Genomic DNA, 21,873 nt, shown 5'->3' with positions numbered 1-21,873 from the left:
CCTGGTGCTTTTCTGACCTGAAGAGGCTTGTGGCCCTACGTAGGCCGGATTTCTGCCTCCCCAACCAGAGCAGTCTCAGGTCCTGCGTGACTGGACTGGAGCAGAAGCTGTGTTCCACTCACCAGCAGTCTCAAAATCCTGTGGCGGGGGTCGTGGGTAGCTGGCGGGTGTCAGCCGACCCTGTGCTCTAGCTACCCTAGTGCTGGTCCGGCCGGAAGAGCCCATTTATAGATTCTCAATGGATGCAAGCTCACTTCTGACTCACTATTACTTCTCTACACTTAAAATCCTTTCTAGTAATTTGACTCATAAGTTTTTCCAGTATGTATATAAATGTATCCAATAGGCACTGTTTGAAAATCCTAAGAGCTGTTGTTATAGCTATAACACTGTTGACATAACAGAAGATGCTAATGGCTCTCCAGGACATAACAGTATCTACTGAGGAGGTAAGTCTGATCACATTAGGAATGGCCTTTAAGTCTCTGTTATTGTTCTTGCTGTGTTTATGAGAATTTGAAGGGTACTTTCCGAGATACTCTCCAGGGACATAGCCCTTGAGAATCCCCTCCTACCAAAGCCATATAATTCTCTTGGCTTGAATTTAAACACTTGATCTCTTACAAGATGGGGAACTGAGTCTTCACTTTCCAAAGCCTGCTAAGGAATGGCTCATCCCTTCCTCAAAATGCCCCCATTCATCAACAAAAGTAATTAAATAGTACTGAGTGCAAACACCAGGATGAATTCAGAGGAGGAAAGATGACCTGCCTCATTATGTACAGGTGCCTGATACGTGTTCAACGTGGGATGTGGGTTGGAGTACAGTCATAGAAGCAATGCATTTATTCTTTGAAAGTTGCCCCAAGTCACAAAACAGGCTGGTATAAATTCTGTTGTGGTTACTAAAGTTCACTATTACACGAAGAGCACCTTAATGAAAAGAATAAAGCTGAGAAAGGAAAAATGTAAAATGTTGGTTTAAATAAAAAAGGGGCAGTAGGAAATAAAATGGAGCTAAATCCTATGTTCAAGGAGATAAACAGAATAAGGGAGTGGTGCCTTGCCAAGATCCCACCCAGCTAATCTTATGTTCAAACATGGTGGTACACAACTTTTCCCAGGAGACAAAGGCAAGCTGATCTATGAGTTTGAGGTTAGCCTCATATTGAGCAAGTTCCAAGCTGAGAAAAATTTAAGTCCAGGTATATTGGTCTACATTTTTAATACCTGCATTCAGGAGATGAACCATTAATAAACCAGTAATAGAGGAGCCCCTGTCTCACTGTGGACACTAGAACCAGAAATTAGTGTTCTTTTCAGATCTATATGTTAGTTCAAGGCTCCAGATATCCATAGTTGTCTTTCTATGACTATAAGCCATACATCGATTCACCCCTTCCTCCTCACTTTGTTTATGATAAAAGTTCAATCAAAGCAACAGAGAAGCAAGTTAATATTTGAAGAAATTTGAAATAGGAAATAAAAATATGTCCTTAAGTATCAGATAACAAATATAATCTTGTATAAATTAGCATTGCAAAGAATGAGAAACAGTTTATAAAAGAAACAACAGAATATGCAGGCACTGGTGTAATATTGTTGGAAAGGATAAATAGATATATAGTGACCTTGAATATAGAGTGGTTCCTGAGGTCAAATTTTCTGCAATGGCTGCAAATACAGGGGAAAAGCTGGATAAAATTAAATTGTTTAACGTTAATTGAAGATTGGGAGTATTATTCCTACATTTTTTTTTTATTTTTGAAACAAGGTCTTACTAGGAAGTATCAGTAGATTAATGTTTCCAGTGAAGGTCAGAATTCATTTTCTCATTATTTCCCCCATCATTTTCTTTAAATATGTTAACACTTTGTAATAATTTAAAGACTATTTTGAGTTCGATGAAGGGAAATTGGCATACTTTTCTAATTTATGTTAATTTATTTTAAGGTAGGCTATCTATATCACACATGGCTGGTTTGTACTCACAATATAGGGCTGCCTGGGAAAAAACAGACAGAAATGTTCAGGCCTCTGCCTCTAAAGTGCTTGGATAAAACATGAACCAACAAAACCACCTGACACCGCTTCTAGTTTTCATGGATAATAACTTTCTCTGCAGGTATTATATATAGTATTGTCAATAAATTTGTGAAAGAAAGTGTTCTCACATTAATATGTGTTTCTTCTTTTCCATCACTGGTTTTCTTCTTGAAATCTGAATGAAAGATGAGCTTAGATTTGGGTACAAAGCTAAACAAAAATTCTCAACTGAGGAATAGAGAATGGCAGAGAAGCACCTAAAGCATAGTTCAACATTTTTAGTCATCAGGGAAATGCAAATCATTACAACCCTGTGATTCCACTCACACCAGTCAGAATGGCTAAGATCAAACTTTCAGGGTGCAGCACATACTAGTGAGGATGTAGATAAAGAGGAACACTACTCCATTGCTGGTGGGATTGCAAGCTGGTACAACTACTCTGCAAATCAATTTGGCGGTTCCTCAGAAAATTGGACATAGTACTAACTGAGGACACGGAAATACCACTCCTGGGCATAAACCCAGAAGATGTTCCAAAATGCAATAAGGACACATGCTCCACTATGTTCACGGCAGCCTTATTTGTAATAGTTAGAAACTGGAAAGAACCCACATGTCCTTCAACAGAGGAATATGGATACAGAAAATGTGTTACATTTAAACAATGGAGTACTACACAGCTATTAAAAGTGATGAATTCATGAAATGCTTGGGCAAATGGATGGAACTAGAAAATATCATCATGAGTGAGGTAAGCCAATCACAAAAGTACACACATGGTATACACTCGTTGATAAGTTGATACTTGCCCAGAAGCTCGGAATACCCAAGATACAATTCACAGGCCAAATGAAGTTCAAGAGGGAAGACCAAAGTATGGATACATTGGTTGATCCTTCATAGAAGGGAGAACAATATAACCATAGAATTAGATACAAAGTGTGGGTCAGACACTGAAAGACTGATCATCCAGAGATGGCCACACCTGAGGATCCATCACGCGTACTGTCACCAAAGCCAGATAATACTGTGGATGACAACAAGTGCTTGCTGACAAGAGACTGATATAGCAGTCCTCTGAGAGACTCTACCAGTGCCTGACAAATACAGCAGCAGATGCTCACAGCCATCCATTGATGTGATCATAGGGTCCCTAATGCTAGAGAAAGGAACCAAGGAGCTGAAGGGGTTTGCAGTCCGATAGGAGGAACAACAATATGTACTAACCAGTACCCCCAGAGCTCCCAAGGACTAAATCACCAACCAAAGAGTACACAGGGTGTGACCCATGGCTCCAGCTGCATAGGTAGCAGAGGATGGCCTAGTCAGTCATCATTGGGAGGAAATGCCCTTGGTCCTGTGAAGGCTCTATGCCCCAGTGTAGGGGAATGCCACGGTCAGGAAGCAAGAGTGCATGGGCCTGTGGGTAGGGAGAGGGGGCAGGGAGTGGGGGGGTTCAGAGGGTAAACCATTTGAAATATAAATAAAGAAAATATTCAATAAAAAAGGGGAAAAAGAAAAGAATAATATCCAATAAGTGAATTTTAATTTTAGCTGTTTCTACAAATATTTCCTCCTTTTCCCCTTGTCTCTGCCTCTCTTTCCAGTTCATCCTCAAACTGGTTTTAATTTTCTGTTCCTTTGTGGCTAATGTTTACCTTCCTCATGTTTTGTTGTTCAGTCGTTTAAATTTCAACTTGTGAGAATATCAAGTCTCGTATCCTTTGAAAATCAAGCTAAATTATTTCTTTATATTTAGTTTTTTAATCTTTATATAATTTAGATTATAGTTCTTTATGTATGGTAAACAAAAATATTTGGTAAGCAGCTGTATATAATTCCTTGGCTGTTTATGAGACCTACAGTGACCCTTAGTTGGATATGGCTGCAAAATCAAATTTTACATTTACTACTTCACTGAAAATTTTGCATACTGTAGTGGCAACATTCTGGTTCTCTTCCACTATGGTCCTAGGAGCTTTCATTAACTGGTATAATGAATCATAAATATTATAATGTCCACACATTTTCCTTTCTTTACACTATTGCTTGATCAATAAACGGAACGTTTTACGTTTGAATTGTAGTATGATTCTTCATATTTCCATTTTTGTTTTTGTTTTGGAGAATCAAAGAAAGCAAGGCACACACACAAACACACATGGAGAAAAACATATATGCTACCACTAGCAATTTCATGTTACCTGAAATTAAATTGTATAATTATGTACATGAGTGATTCCAAATGTCTAACAGAGATCTCCTTTAGCTGAAAAACATCTTCATCAAAGATGCTGGGTATAAAATCATCTCCAAAAACCACTGGCCGTCCTTTTCCCAAATATAAAATGTTTGTAGAAGTTAGACAAAATGTTTTTACAGTACAAATTGCTTATTCAATAAGGGCCCAAGGGAAGGTGTTTGAATCTCACTCAGAAGGCAAAATAAAATTGTTTTGAAGGTATATGTTGGCAGTGCATGGTATGAGACTGGCTGTGGTTGGGACATCTTATGGAGGGAGAGCAATGTGAAGAGAAAGGAAATAATTGGCGTGTGGTATGGTGGCATCTTTAAGATGTGCCTGGGGCCATGCTGGAAGTTGTCTCCTTTGAATCTATAAGACTCTTAGTATTGGGAGATATGGAGGCCAATGTGGTCACCTCATATAACCTGGCAGGACTCCCAGTGGATGAATGAAGGCACCAAAACATACACAGAACCCAAAATGTGTCCTGTCTACAAGACATTCAGTGAAGAAATGAAACAGAAACTGATAGAATGGCCAAACAATGACTGGCACAACTGATGATCCATCTCATGAACAAAAACCAATCCCTGGCACTATTAATGACACCATGTTGTACTTGTAGAAAGAAGCCTAGCATATCTGGGATTGAGAGGCTCTATCCAACAATGGAAACAAGTGCAGAGACACACAGTTTAACATTAGGCCGGATGCAGAACGTCTCTTCTGGGGGAAGGATCCCTGGACCCAAAGAAGATAGAGACTCAAGAAGACCAATAGAATCAACCAACCTGGTCCTTTGAGGACTCACTGTGATTCAACAACAAACCACCAAAATGCTAACATGGGCTTGATATAGGCCTCCAAACACGTTTAAACCATGTACAGCATTGTCTTTGTGTGTCATACAACTGGTTTGGGCGTTGTTCCTGTCTCTGATGCCTGTCTCTGGATCCTGCTCACCCTGACTGGACTGTGTTGTCCAGACTCACTTGAAGATGGTGAAGAGAACGAGCCTGGTACTGCAGTTACTTAATGGGCCAGGGTAAGTTCATACCCAAAACTGGAATCCCTCTTCTCAGAGGAAAAGAAGTGAGTAAATGAGGAGTGGGGCTGTTTGAAGGGAGACTAGGTGGAGAGACGGAACTACCACTACACAAGAGATATAAAGTGAATATGTAAATGAATAAATGAAGGAAGAAGCAAATAAATCAATGAAAAAGGCTATGTTTTCTTTTGGTTGAGGACTCGAATTCTATATCTAGTTAACATATCAGGCAATTTATACACATTTTTAAATTTTTTATATAATCTTTCTTATACTACAGTCGTTATCACCCTGGTGGTCTACCCTATCACTGTTCATATCCCATACATCTCCCCATATCTCGGAGGTTTTCTCCCCACACTGGACCCCTCTAGTCCTCCTCGTTCTCTGGGCCTCAAGTCTCTGGAGGGTTTGGTTCATGTTCTCTAACTGAACACAGACCCCACACTCCTCTGCTGTATATGTGTTGGTAGTCTCATATCAGCTGATGTATGCTGCATGGTTTGTGGTCCAATGTCTAAAAGATCTCAGGGTCCAGGTTAATTGAGACTACTTGCTGGTACTCATACAGGGTTGCCCTCCTGCTCAGCTTCCTCCAGTTTTTTCATAATGCAACCAAGGGGGTCAGTAGCTTCTTTCCATTGGTTGGGTGTAAATATCTGCGTCTACCTCTTTCAGCTGCATGTTGGGTCTTTAGGAGGGCAGTGATGGGAGAACACCATGGCCTCTGTAATAGTGTCAGGCCTTTGGGTCTCCCCTTGAGTTGGACACCACTTTGAGCCTGTGGTGGGACCTCCTTTTCCTCAGTCTCCTCTCCATTTTTTTTCACTGCAGTTCTTTTTGACAGGAACAATTATGGATTAGAGTTTTGACTGTAGAATGATAACCCCATCGAACACTTAATGCCCTATCTTTCTCCAGGAAGTGGGCTCTACAAGGTCCCTCTACGTACTGCACAGCATTTCTTTGTCACTCCCTTTGAGTCATGAGAGTCTCTCATCTCCCTGTTCTCGGGTACCATTTGTAGGGTCTCCCACCCTCCTACCTCTCAAAGTTGTCTGTTTCCATTCTTTCTGCTGGCCCTCAAGGCTTGAATCTTTTACCTCCACCCAATACCTTATCATGTTCTCCTCTCTATCTCCCTATCTCATTTCCCAACCAGTTCCTTCCATCCCTGCCTCCCTCCCATGTGATTTCTTTCTTCTTCTTCCCACGTTGGATGGAGGCATTCTAACTTAGGACCTCCATCTTGTTAAACTTTTTGAGTTTTATGGACTGTATCATGGGTGCTGTGTACTTTTTTGGCTAACATCAACTTATTACTGAGTACATGCCATGCATGTCCTTTTGGGTCTGAGTTACCTCACTCTGGATAATATTTTCTAGTTCCATCCATTTTATTGCAAAACTCAGGATGTCTTCTCTCTCTCTCTCTCTCTCTCTCTCTCTCTCTCTCTCTCTCTCTCTCTCTCTCTCTCTCTCCTCTGCCTCCCCCTCCCCCTCTCCCTTTCCTTCTCCTTCTCTCTCCTTTCTTCCTTTATTTATTTATTTATCATTGGGTATATTATTTATTTCTTTACATTTCTTTTTAAATTTAATTTTATTTTTCATTTATATTTTACACTACATATTCCATTCACCACAGCCCCATCCACCTTCTGACTGCTCCATATTCCATGCCTTCTCCATGTGGATATCTCCACACCCACTTCACCTGACCTCTATATGCCCTTGATCCTCCAGTCCCTTGAGGATTAGGTGCATTATCTCTGAATGAACACAGACCTGGAAGTCTTCTACTGGATGTGTGTTGGGGGCCTCTTATCAGTGGGTGTGAACTGCCTGGGGTGGCCTAGTGTTAAAGAGATCTTGGGGTCCAGATTACCTGAGACTGTTGGTCCTCATACAGGATGGCCCTTCTCAGCAGCTTCATTCAGCTTCCCTCATTCAACAACAGGTGTCAGCTGTTTCTGTCCATTGGTTGGGTGCAAATATCTGCACCTGACCTTTTCAGCTGTTGCTGGGTCTTGTGGAGGGCAGTCATGATAGGCCCCTTTTTGTGAGTGTTCTATAACCTCAGTAATAGTGTCAGGCCTTGGGCCCTCCCACTGAGATGGACCCCACTTTGGCCTGCCACTGGACCTTCCTTTCCTCAGGGTCATCTCCATTTCTATCCCTATTCTTCTTTAAGACAGGAACAATATGCGTCAGAATTGTGACTGTGGGGTGGCAACCCCATCACTTACTTGAGCTTCCTGCTGGAGGTGGGTTCAAAAGTCCCTCTCCCTACTGAATGCCCTGGGTTTCCCCAAACCTCCTCTCTCCTGAGGTTGCTTGTTTACATTCTTTCTGCTGGCCCTCAGGGCTTCAGTCCTTTTCCCTCAGCCAATCCCAGACGAAGTTCCCCTCTCCCCCCAATTCCCACTACCCTGTCCACTTTCCTTCCCAGGTCCCTACATTGCTCCTCATTGTGTCTTTTCACATAAATATAAAGAACCTTATATTGTAGGCACAATCTGATATGCATTGTCCCTTTAATAAAATACTTCTTTCTTTGTAATATTATCTTACATTCTTAACAAATGCCTAGTACATTTTATAGTTATTCCAAAGTACAGCGCTTCTGTCCTGTCATAGGCAATACTGTCAGTGTACTTGACACTGCTAATATTCACCCTTGTTTCTCTTTTCAAATAAGTGCCTTTCATTGCATCAGTAATCGATGATATTTTAAATCTCAACAGAAACAATTTAACTTTTTTGTTGATATTTTATATTCCGTTGTTGTAAACACACACACACACACACACACACACACACACACACACACACACAGTGATCAAAAGAAGCTTGTGAGCAAAGTGTTTATTTACTTATGTACCTTGGTCACAATATATTGAATGAAGCCAAGGCATGAAATTGGATGCAGGCACTCCATGAAAGCATGAGGGATAATGGCGATGACTGGTTTACGTCCATGTTGTCTTCAGACCTTTTTCTTATAACTCCAAGAACAACTCGCCTACAGATGGTAGTGTTCACAGTCAGTATGGTCACCTTATATTAATCGTTAATTAAGTTCTTGGTTTACACACAAAAACACAGGTCAGGATGATGGTAGCATATCCTCAGTTGAGATTCCTGGTTCTCAATATCTTCAGAATTGTGTCCTTATGAATGAGACCATTTTTCACCAAAGTTTTGTAATTGGTATTACGATAGACAGTTCTGTACTGTTTCTAAGTTAAAATTTGTATATTATTTAAATTTTTATAAGATTAAGTACTACTTTTGTTAAGACAAAGAAAAAATATGTTGAGTATCATTTAACATTTTCATAGTATGAATATTTCAATAATGGAATTTATCTTTGTACTTACGTATAAAATTTGAATCTGGTCTAACTAAAATAACATAACACTTTGGGACAAAGATACACATTAGCAACCCTGCACTAGAAGCCAAGATTGAGAAAACCTCCACAACCACCATGAACCTCCCGCTGGTGCTGTGGTAGACAGGGAGGAAGGTGATCCAGACACTGCAGAACACCAGCATGCTGAAAGTTAGGAACTTGGCTTCATTGAATGTGTCAGGAAGGTTCCTAGCCAAGAAAGCCAAAGTGAAGCTCCCCAGAGCCAAGGAGGCCAAGTATCCCAGGACAACGTGGAAGGCAATGACAGAGCCTTTATTGCAAAGAATGACAATCTTCCCATGTTCAGATTGGATATCTCTGTCAATAAAGGGAGGAGATGTTACCACCCAGATTCCGCAGAGAACCAGTTGGACTAGAGTACAAATGGGAATGACCAACTTAGGTGCCCCTGTTACCAACATCCCTCTCATTCTTCTTCCTGGAGTAGTGAGTTTGAAAGCCATGAGCACAGTTATAGTTTTGGCCAACACTGCAGAAACAGCCACTGTGAAAAATACTCCAAATGTGGTTTGCTGCAAGATGCAGGTGACGTGGTTGGGATGTCCAATGAAGAGCAGGGAACAGAGAAAGCAGAAGACTAGAGAGATGAGCAGGATGTAGCTGAGAATGAGGTTATTGGCCTTCACAATGGGAGTATCCTTGTACTTCACAAATGTGATGAGGACTAGAATTGTGATGGCCGAGAAGGACAGTGCCATGCAGCCTAGGGTCGTCCCCAGTGGATCTTCATAAGCCAGAAATGATACAGTTCTTGAGAGACAGTAGGTTTGCTCTATGTTGGCATACTTATCATCTGGACACCTCACACACTGTTCCATATCTGCTGGCAAATGGACATAAACCCTTATAAGATATCATAATTACATAGGTAATAATTTTATATTTCTGTTAAACATAGCAAATATCAATAAATAATTTGGTGTTGATGATCTATTCCCTTCCTTTTTGCTGTAGAACCACTAACTTAAAATTGCTCAGTATTGACCTATGCATTTTGATTGAAAAAAAAAACATCATGGAAAGTGGAACAGAAAAAAATCCTTATTGAACAAAAAGAAAAATATGATGAATAATTATATGAATAATCTCAGATTATTTAATTCCTGTAAACATAAATTCACTATTCACAGACTAGGGTTGTGTGCAGACATCGGTACTGGTGTCAGTTGATGTAATGCATCATCTACTTTGTTTGCTCTGTGGTTTGTGACTTGGTCTGTATCTACACATAGGAACCAGAATATACAATTCCTCATTCAAATACTGTTTGCATAAAGGAATATATTCATTCTTGTAGCTGTACACCACATAGACGTATGCATGTCCCTTTCATTGTTTTCCAATCTCTATCTTGCCAAATACACATTCCATGCTATATGGCAGGAAGCTTATGGATGTTCACATTTATCCCTCTTTCCTTAGCTAAGCTCTAAGCCATCTCTTGGTGCATTTTGAAATCTTCACTCTTGTTCTATTTCTTTAAGAAGAAATACTTAATCTTTTGTCCATCTAACCTCTTAAAATATATTTCATTAAACAACAACCGTTACCCTGAGCATCTGGTCTTTTTCACAGTGTAAGCTGGGTGATAGAGGGAAAGATCGTGGACTGATTAGGTGGTCAACTTTCTATGTACAACAAATCAAAGAAAAATAAACATATGTGTAGATTATTACATCTAAAATGTTTCTATAAAACATTGTTATACAGGTATGTCCTCCTAAACAATTTCTATATAATATAAAAGCAGTAACCATCATATTGTGAGAGAAAGGCCTTGTTTCAAGAAGATATTGGGAGTTTTTTGCTGGGTCCAAAAGAAGTTGGCACTATTTAACTGATTATGTTTTCAGTCATGGAGATATTAGGTCTTTAGTTTGCATCTAGGCCATTTCATATTTCTAGTTGGAATAGAGAAGGTATTTAAATTCAGCAAATTTTCTTCTGCATGCTAGCATGTACCTGTTTCATTGGAAAACTCATTTTCTGGGCACTGAACACAATCAAAGCAGCAGTCTGATGTTTCTTTCTGATAAATTTTCCTGAATCCAGCAGTACATATCACACTACACACGGAGGAGGGAACCTGAGGCAGTGCATAAATATTATATAATATTCATGTGAGTGTGTGTATTTCATGTATTTGTCATATGAATAATGACCCATAGATTGATATATGGAGCAGTAACAGAATTGGCTATACATATTCCTCTGATAACTTGTATCACTTTACAATATCAGGCACATTTTATTCATATTACCCTGCAACACACTGAGTGTCACACAAAAATTACTACATCATGTAATATTATTTATGTATCATTCAGGTTATAGCAATTCAAAAAATTTCCTTCCTAAACTGATCAAGCTAAAAAGAATGTTTAGGTGGCACAAGTTTTTCTCTCATGATTTATAAATTACAAAAAAGAATACTGTGATATATGGAGGGAGAATGTAGGGTAAATCAAGAGTGAGTAGTTTGATGACTATGAACAAAACATTTTAATAAGACTCCCATAATATTAATGAAGTACTCCTAAGTGTAAAAGAAAACCTTGAACAGACTATCCCTTTCTCTCTTTCACCTGCATCTATGAGGGAGCTCCACACCAACCCATCCTGCCTCATCACTCTAGTATTCCCCTCTGCTGGGGCATCAACCCTTCAAAGGACCAAGGGATTCCTCTCCCACTGATGCCAGAAAAGGCAATCCTCCACGGAGGAGGGGAAATCATGAAGGAAGATAACATTTTAAATGTAAATAAATAAAAAACAATACAAAATATATAAATTAGAAAGAGAAAACCTTCAATATGGAGAAACGTTTTTGTTAATGAATCCATGATATACTTAATTAGGTTATAAATATGTTTCTACAGAATTACAAAAAACATGTTAATATATAGTTAATTATTTTTCATTAATCATATGTACATATACATTATACTATAAACCCATTATATATATATATATATATATATATATATATATATATATATATATATTCCTGTATTGTAGGTAATAGACAATTTGGGTACTATTGAACATGGAATTCAAGGCCATTGATCCATCCATTACCAGATATACTTGAAGTTGAGCATTATCAAAGTTTGATTATTTTAACTTAGGATGGTCTTTTGCAAAAGTAGCAATTGGTCTTAAACACGAAGTCTCATATTTTAAAATCCACATATCCTGAAAAAAATTACGGTATACCCACTGATGTTCCTCCCATGGCCCATTCCAAATCATCAGATATATGAAGTTGTTGACTCTTTGGAAAACAAGGTATATAGCTTCCTATTTTCACTTTTAATCCAAGGCGTTGTGGAAAATTCCAAATGATGAAAATATCATACTCTGTACACTGATTTTCCCTATGCTTCATGTTCACCAGTTCTCCAACAGGGTTCGTAAATACCCTGGTTTTCATCAAGAAAGACATCTAGAAGAGATTCATGCTTCCAATATCAATAAAGCATAACAATAAAGGTAACGCAAAATTGAGAATTCCCTAATTTCTTAATGACTTTCAGAAAAAACAGATGTATTGAAATAAACGTGTGTAGAAAAAAACAGTATACCTCATTGATAAATGAAAATTTATATACTTCATATAAATGATAGATGATAAATTGTGCTAGAAAAAATGATTATTAGTAAATAAGTAGCACAGTGCATGAGTGTGTGTGTGTCTGTCTGTCTATGTGAGTGTCTGTGTGAAGATTCTTGTCAAAAATACTTTTTTAAAAAATGAAACAGTATATGAGAGACTGAAGGGGAAGTCTGAATACCTGGCAATTGTGAAAATAAACAAATCATTTTCATGTACATATAGTATATTCATATATTAAACGTAAACTTAATAAAACGTACAGTCTTAGTCATTTATGTTATTGTAAATTGTTAATGTAAATGGCTAAATAATAAGCACAGCACATGGATCAATTTCTGAGAAACTATTCTTTAGCCAAACATTCCAGTCTAGTCATCACTTAGGCTTTTATGATAAAACTCTTGGCTCCTATTCTAAATTTTGAACTTATTTAGTGAAATGTAAGACACCTTGTCACAAAAGTCACTGATATTCATAAAAATGTATTTCCTCCTATTAAATATTATATTTGTGCATGATATTCATCCATGTAAAAGGTTTATTAGAGAATTTAAAGAATAATCTCTAACAAATGTACAGTTGTTCCTCTGGGTCCATTTAAAAGATCACATTGATATATCTAAGCATAATGCAATGTAAGAAACTTTACCTGCTGACAAGCAGTGAAATATCTCTTGGGTTTTGCCTTTTTCTGAGACTCTACTTGTTGAAGAATATATTCATGGTAGGTGTGGGCCGCAGCATAAACAGCATTATACAAGTTGTAACCTTCATCACTCATGGCCATATCATAGCTGTGCAGTGCTGTCCATTCCAATGTGTTGTTGAATGTAATATGATCCATTTTAATGCTGTTCTTAGAGATTGAACAATTAAAATAGTTCCATTCCAGTATAGTATGAGAAATATCTTTTAGGTATTTGACAGTGTTCATTGTTTGCATAAAATTCCTAAATTTAGGAATCTCAACTTTGTGGTGTGCAAAAGTAATAGAACCATGGAAGAGATTAAGGGTGAATTCTTTTTTATGTGTGATGACATCCCATTGTGAGGTTGTGATCCAGATTCTCTGAGTACCTAACTCTTCCCATCTTCTAAAACTTACTTCTAGAGTAGAGTTCATTTCACCATAAATGATAACAACCTTTGCTGAAGATGTCATAATTTGTTTATCATATATTGTAGCTCTTGTCATGTATACCTGCATGTTTTCTGGGATCATATTAACAAAAGCTAAACAGATCTCATGTGTTTGGCTCTCTTCTCTTAAATCTGAGAGAAACTGAATACCCTGATAATCATCTGAGATGACCAGTCCTATCCAAGTCCATCTAAAATGAAACATCAAGGAGACCATGCCACGTGATAAAACTGTGTCCTTGGTGGCTACCTGATGGACATGGGGCAGCCGGTCATGGTCGCGCAGGTTAGGATTAAATGGTCCAAAGAAAACCTAAAGGATGTAGAAGAGAGGATGAAACTTCCAATGAGGAATATGATTATTAGGATATTTGGACTCATATACAATAATGCTACTCACCTTCCAAAACAACTGTTAAGAACAGTAAGATTATACTATACATGTCATGTATGATTCCTATTAGATTCTAGAAGATGAAACTTAAAATGAATAATATGATTATTAAGATGTTTGGACTCATATACAAGTAGTGCTACTCATCTTCCTGAAATCCTGATAAAAACAGTAAGATTGTACTATACATGTCTTGTATTATTCCTATTAGATTCTAGACTATTACTGATAAGTCTAAAATCCGAGAACACAGTTAACCTGTCTGTACAGTAATCTATGAACTGATTATTTAATTCATATATATATATATATATATATATATATATATATATGTATATACATATATATACAAACATGCATATATACAAACATACATATATACATATATATATATATATATATATATATATATATATATATAGAGAGAGAGAGAGAGAGAGAGAGAGTGTGTGTGTGTTTGTGTAGCAGCACATTCATAAATGTATTCTGTCCAAGTTTTCTTGAAGGCACCTGTAAATGTGATTTAATGTTCTTAACCCATTCAGTGTCACAAATTCTTACCAGTGGCATCGAAGAATGCATTGCCAGTTTTAATGATGTTTTCCATGATGGTCCTGTAAGACCTATCATACATGAATCATCTATATAACAGAAATAATTAATAAAATTCATATGTCCATATGTTTGTGTATATTCTTGATCCAGATCTCTCAATAAATGCTGACAGTTTCCTCCAATGATGGTGAACATCAAACTCATATTGGGTAAAAGAAAAGGATTCCTGTTGATCTCATCAGTAGCAAAAAAACATTACCAGAAGAAGCTCATATTCACTTGCTGCAATTCTACAAGAGGGCATAGTGATGATTAAGGGAGATGTTTGAAATATAAAATATAAAATTTCAACTGCAGTAAAGTTTGTAATATGAGATATACTAAATTTCTTTCTAAATGTCTTGAAATAAGCCTGATATATTAGGGATCTTTAGAGCCGAATACAATTTAAGAATTCATACACATTGGGCACTATGATATGTTACATTTTGTATTCATGAAAATAAATAAACATTGTTTTATCTCTGAATGCCATCCTTGAACTAAATTACAGTCCTATTGTGTGAGACTTCTATATTGTGTGAGACTTGGAGATGTAATTCCACAGATATATAAAAGAGCATGACTTCCACTACCTATGAAACACCTAACAGATTCTCCTTATAATTTTTATTTAAATTCAATTTATTCATCAATCATCTTAATATTATTGAATACTTTGAGAATCAACTAATATATCTGTTTTTTTTTACTTTTTATTCCTATCCTTTTATATCCTAAAAAGATCATTAATGCATATTTAATAATATCCATAACTGAGGAAACTATGTGTAATGTTCACTACTAAGTTATTACAAAACGTACAAAATAACCTTTGGGAATTAAGCATAATAAAGAAGCATAAAATTTTATATAGTGAATCATTAAGAAATATATTCAAAAGTCCCTATTAAATACCACCTGACAGTATGAGAGTATTCAAAACACATTATATAGTTGTGTTTCTTAACTAATAATCAGCTTACTTTAAGAAGATTATCCATGTTTCAAGTAAAGAAAATATTTTATCAGTAGGAATATTTTACATATTACCAAATAACAAAAGCTCTATGAACTTAAACATTAAGAAATGCTAATTTTATTCACAGGGAGAAAATTATGAATAAGATGTTAGAACATGCTTTGTATTTGTTTTCTATGTTTATAGATGATGCTTTTAATATGTTCAACTGTTAATATCACTAATCAGGCTACACATTTTAAGATCCATTTTATTTAATTTTATTTATCAATTTCATGTTATGCACAATGATACAATATACCATGTGACCAGAATATTATCCTTTAGGGTCTTGTACACATCAAGTTAATGTTACCTTTTAGTGTGTTCTTACTATTTCTATCTTGTAAAAATTTTATCACATTTCTTTTAATACCCCAATCTTCCTAATTTTTTGAAATCCAATAAGTGATGTCTGAGCACAGAGATGATCTCTGCCCCAGCACAGTTGGCAGTTCACCTGTTATTCTCTATTACCTCTTATCAGGTGTAAAGACACCAAACATGGTCTTTTCCTAAAATTTGTATTTTTCAATTAAGAGTTCAGTGCTAATTTTTTCTTTTTAATCCCAAAAGTATATTTTATTGTAATTTTAAAACTTATTATGGCTTAAACAATTGTCATCAATGAGAATTTCCACAATTTTTGCAAATAGGTGTGGGTAAAATTCAGAATACATCAGAAATGAAATTCCTACTCACCTAACACAGAAGTTTAATAATGTGAAACAACCATCACAATCAGAGTATACAGTGCACTGTGGCTACCAATTGAAATATGTATTCCTTTATCCCAAAGACATGAAAATTGAATAGGGGATGGGATGAGAGCCAAACACATAAAAGCACAAGAAACCTTGGTTTATAAAAGAACAAGTCGCAGGCACATTGATTCGCTAAAAGGTAAATGATTTCAACACTCTTTTCCCGCATGATCTGCAGCCACAAATGATAGCATCTTACACTTTGGATCTCAGACCTAATAGCCACATTGAGAACAGGTTCTATTCTGCAGGAATACAATGATTCTCCTAGATTTATCTTTTCAGACCTCAGATGTAGAGATTAAGGCCAGAATTTTCCCTATGTATCCAAGGCACATGACATAGGATGAATGGAAAGGAATTGTGAATAAATATTTACTACTCAATAATGTTAATATTATTGAGTAGTTAATAGAAATATTGACCTTGTGTCTGATAAGAAGCCTAATCTGTGCCTGTGCATTTGTGTAATTGGATAAAAAGATTATTCTGGAAACAGAATATGAGACTAGCATTCTTTTTCCACATTCATCGTCAAATCCAGATTTGCAGATGAGACTCATTTAAAGACTATTTCATAAACCAAAGTATATGTATATTCACAAGTACATAAGTAATGTTTTACATTTAGCCAGATATAGTAGACCAACACATTCACAAGTATTTCAATGAAACAATGCATGTTCATCTGTTGGAAACTAGAATTAGGTAACACTTTTTTGAAGGCATTTAGATGCATGATCATACATGAGGCATTGGCAAACAATTGAATATAGGCAGTTATGCAGTCTATTCATATTGAGTTCTTGACAAAGGTGGGGATTGTGAATTCAAGGCAGATGAAAAGATATCTTTCAACATATATTATCAACAAAGACTCAAAAGAGAGAATCCAGATCTTCACATGATCAAGCATTGTAAACTGGAGTATAAAATTGCACTAAAACTCTACTAAACTGTGACACATTTCAAAGTTTTAAAATAGTGATTGATATAAAAATTCGTTTTCAGGGGTTCTTAAAGTTACATGGTGAGGAAGAGAACAGAATCCACAGTTTGTGTATACAGCTAAATATGTCAAACTAATGACATTGACAAAGGAAATAAAGTTAATGACTTACCGAAAATTTAAATCTGAATTATGAAAATTATCTTCAATAGGTTCATCAATTAACCAAAGGTAAAAATGACATTCCCTTTGCAAATCTCCATCACTATCTTCACTATTCTTTATCCTCCAAAAGCAGCTTGGTTCAGTCAAACAGCACAAGATGAGAGAAAACTTCAGAAACAAAAATGAAATAGTGAAAGCACAGACCTTCTTCATGTCTGCTAGGATCTAAGATGGAGCTGCTTTGAAATCCGTTTCTGATGTCGAAAGACATCACACACACAGTTACACCTATGTGTCTGTTTGAAAGATACTGCTGTCTGGAGATCCACTTATTATATTCACAGTTCCTTTCCATCCCTCCTATTGCAGGCTCCCTAGATACATAGGGAAAATTCTGGCCTCAGGTTCTACATCTGAGGTCTGAAATGTTTTTATCAACATATTTTTGAAAACATGTTTTGAGATCATGCTTTCTACCCTCAGGGGCCATGACTGCATTCATGTGCATAGAGTAAATCCGAAGGACAATCTTCTCCTGCATAGTTCATACCTGACCATGTGTCAACATCCATTATGTACGAACACAATGGATTTCATCAGAAGTTCTACACTGTGACAGAAGTTGAGAAGGTCATAAAAGTTCCATATCATTCAGATGTTGAGTTTAATCATGGAACATTATGTAACACATTGTCTAGTTTAGGGAAGGGCAGTCTCACATGCAACATTGAGCCTGGAGTTGACCATGCTCTCGGTTGTTCATATACTATTGTATGCTACTCATGTATACACAATCTCCTCAAACTTCCTGTGATTCCTGCCATCTGTAGAACATGTCAATATGCTAAATCCAAAAATACCTGAATTTTAAAGATTCAACACCCATCTGGTCAAATATCAGTACCTGTGCAGACATTCACTGATATGCTGAACTTTTCCTGATAATCAGCCCCTGGCAGTCAATGACATTTGATGAAACATTTCTTTGATTGATGTATGTTCATACCTCATTAAGAAGTTAGAGACTAATTTCATATATTTTGCTCAAGGGAAAGAATTTAGGTGTCATTTAAGAGGTAGAATTTTATTGCTAATGCTGGTATATACCTCATACTTTTCATTTATTTCTACTTGGCATTTGCTTTGAAATATTTGTATTTAGATTACATTTCAATAACATAGATGTTAGCTGCTAAGCTAATTTATGTAATTTGGTTAGATTGCAATGAGTGACAAAGATGAAGGATTGATTTGATTTGTTATTTTTTTAACTACCTTATATTTTTGTTCAAAATGTCCATACTGAATTAAGTGAGTCTTACATTTCATTTTTGGAATGGTTGTTATGTCACGGTCTTATAATAAAATCCTGCTGTGGAATTTTACTATCTTTGTTACTATGAATAAACATTTGTTTCATTCTTTGGTTGAATTACGACTATTTCAGTGCCAATTTGTTTCAGTAAAAACCAATAGACTGGGTAAATTAAGTGTTCTGTTTTCATATTCTATAATTGTTATATACCTTGTGCTAATACCATGTCAAATTAACTGGGAATATGCATGGAGGCTGACTCTTCACTCCACCGTGACTGCTATTGTTGTGCCATCCTGTGCTGTGGCAGTCTTTTGGAAGTCATTTGGTGCACATGAGCAATGGACTGGGATCCATTCCATACTCATTAAAACAAGACTACAGGTCAAACATTCAGGTCTTTAATAGTCTTAAATTTGGGTTTGCTCAGATTTAGAGGTGAGGCTCCATGTGCTTTTCTGCAGAGACATCCTCCATGTTGCTTGAAACAAAAATAGTATTTCTTAAAATTTCTTATCTTTTTGCCTAAAGCTCATGTTATGTACTTGATTTGGAGGCAAGAAGGCAGAGCACACATCATCGAGTCCTTCCTGATTATCAAGGCAATATTTGGTTTCTATTTTCCTTTAAGTTTTTCTGTTGGGTTGCAATCTTAAGCTATCCACTACAGTACTTTGTGAGTTTATCAAACAAAGTTTTCTTCTTTTTCACAGATAATATTCATAGCTTCTTTCCAGTTGCTTATCCCTTTTTTTCTTGTTGAAATCAGATATCTGATTCCATGTTATTCTATGTGTAACAGGTGATGGCCTCTATCCTATATGTCAGAGAATTGTCTTAGAAGTGTTGCTGCTGTATATTCATTAAATTCTGATGTCATTTATTATTAAACCATTCTTATCTTTTTTTTCCCCATTAATCAGATACTGATTTGTCATTCTTCAATCAATTGAAACAAGGTTTGATATGGCACATAAGTGCCATTTATACAAAGCATTGAAGCACATTTGAGTATCTGCACTCGTCAATCTACATGGATTGAAGGTCATCCTCTTTCATTAAAATATATGTGATAGCAAAGATGTTATTCATGAACCACAGATATTTGAAAGGCAATGGGATGCCTATTATACAACTATGCACCAACAAATATAATTTCAGTTTCTTCATTACAAATATCATCTTAGTCTAATATAATTTAAATGATTTTTGTACAAAATTCAACTTATTCTAATGAAACTAAATCTGACATGTTATAGCTTGTTTAGACACAGGATTTTTAACCCAATGCATCATAATTCGCAAGACATATTACTTCACTAACACTCAATGTCCATGCAGGATGTCTGATGGTGATTCTTCCAATGTATCCCCTAAAATCCCTTAATACGTAGAACTTAGCTTACAATAAGGGGTCCAATTTCCCTTTCAATCTTCATTGTCCGATATACATAACTACACTAATATTGAACACCAAAATTAGAATTTCAATATTATATAAAAAATTTACACCTGGAGGACATCTGCAGTCTGAACCTATGAAAGCAGGGTGTACCTCCCAGCCCTATCAACCTACCTGCCTAACAGGATCTCTTCCATAATTAGAAACATAGGGGAACCCTTTGGCTGAATACCCACATCATTTAGGACCTCCACAGAGATAAGCACCTGAGGTACTTATGATAAGTAAGTACCATTGAGGCATAGGATGAAAGTAGGCATCTCAAGTGTTCTGCTAACAACTTGATGGGCTTGCTCGTCTCTTGATCCTGTCAATCTTTTTTCTAGTTAACCCCTTTAGAAATAAAGCACGCCCTTTTCCCACTGTTCTTACACGGAAAAAAAAGCTCATTGTCTGAGATCTCTGGCTTTTGAAAAGGAGGTGATCAGTATTTATGTCCCAGGAGAGTCTCCAGGATAGGCAATTCAGCTTCTGTTCAGTAGAGGGAGAACTTTAACAGAAAGGCAAAGCCTGTTTCCCATGACATAAACAATTCCTTGTCTGAACATTCTATTGTATCCTGGAGAGCTCTTGGTATCCCTTGTGATGTCATCAGTCTTGTAACAACACCAACTACACTTATGGATTTCAAATGGTCCCTAGAGAGTTTCAACCACATTTATGTTTGCAAGATGGTGGAGGAGTCTATTTGAGAGTGAGAATTGAGAGTTTAGAGAAATAAGAGAGAGACCTAAGGAAGCTGGCTTTCCATCTCACTGTAAAGCATCAAGGAAGATGTGGTTCTGGGACAGGCACAGTGAGTCACAGAACAGTGATGTGAAAATTCCTGCAGTAGGCATACTTGAGTCTGGCTACCCAGTAATGAATAACAGAAAATGCTGCCACTGTGAATTTAAGGAACTTTCCTGCTTATCATAATTCCTGAATGATGAGGATTCTAGTACATTATTTTGTCCATCCAGGGAGACAGGAGCAGACAAGTCCAAAGCTAGTATAGTGTTAATTTTTATATTTTATTTTATTGGATTTTGGCTTGCCAAAAGGAGACCATAAATATTCAGGGAGGAAATGATATTTCCCAGTTTATATCTGTTCAATATTTTACGATATTCCCAGTTTGTTCTTCTAGTTACAGTGGCTATCAGACTGTACTAACTCAGAGCAAATTATTCTTATGAGACATTACATTCTCTGAACTCCTCTGAAAACCAACCCCTGAGAGTGACATCCTACGCATCCTGAATCAGCAGTTTGTGTGTCTGACATGTCTTTAATAGAGGAAAAGAACTGTCAGAATCAGAGACAGGTACTTTTTCCAATTCAAGATTATATAGTCTTTCAATTGGATGAATTGTTCAGTCTTTTGATGACGGTTTGCCATACGTAACTACTTATTCCACAGTCATGAGCCCAGATTTTTTCCTTTTAATTAGGTGTGTGCATTAGGGATCAAAGTCCCATTCCAGATGTATACTGTATGTGAGGTCTATTAGATACCTTATGTAGTGTATGCATTTACATATGTTTATTCTTCCTGAATATACTATACCAGATAGGGAAATCCCTTTTATATCATTGGGATTGAATCATTCAAACATATTTACATAACATGATTTTGAGGAACAAACCTGAACTTTATGGTAAATATAAATGTTTAATCATCATGGTGTATTTTA

At 36.5% G+C, this 21,873-nt stretch overlaps 1 protein-coding gene across 1 annotated transcript; it reads right to left on the bottom strand.

Moving 5' to 3' along the window:
• Nucleotides 1-8,364: 8,364 nt before the first annotated feature.
• Nucleotides 8,365-17,702, bottom strand: LOC147004452 (vomeronasal type-2 receptor 116-like). The gene is given in 7 exon segments (XM_085837515.1): nucleotides 8,365-9,597; nucleotides 10,740-10,863; nucleotides 11,998-12,222; nucleotides 13,043-13,846; nucleotides 14,489-14,734; nucleotides 14,736-14,772; nucleotides 17,428-17,702. Coding segments are annotated over 7 exon segments (2,547 nt in total). The 5' UTR covers nucleotides 17,634-17,702; the 3' UTR covers nucleotides 8,365-8,692.
• Nucleotides 17,703-21,873: the final 4,171 nt, after the last annotated feature.

The sequence above is a fragment of the Mus caroli genome, unplaced genomic scaffold, assembly GCF_978045245.1.
Source record: "Mus caroli unplaced genomic scaffold, Mus_caroli_1 scaffold_5, whole genome shotgun sequence".
NCBI classification, from domain to species: domain Eukaryota; kingdom Metazoa; phylum Chordata; class Mammalia; order Rodentia; family Muridae; genus Mus; species Mus caroli.
Note: the sequence above shows the minus strand (reverse complement) of the source record. Positions and strands in the feature narration are given on the sequence as shown.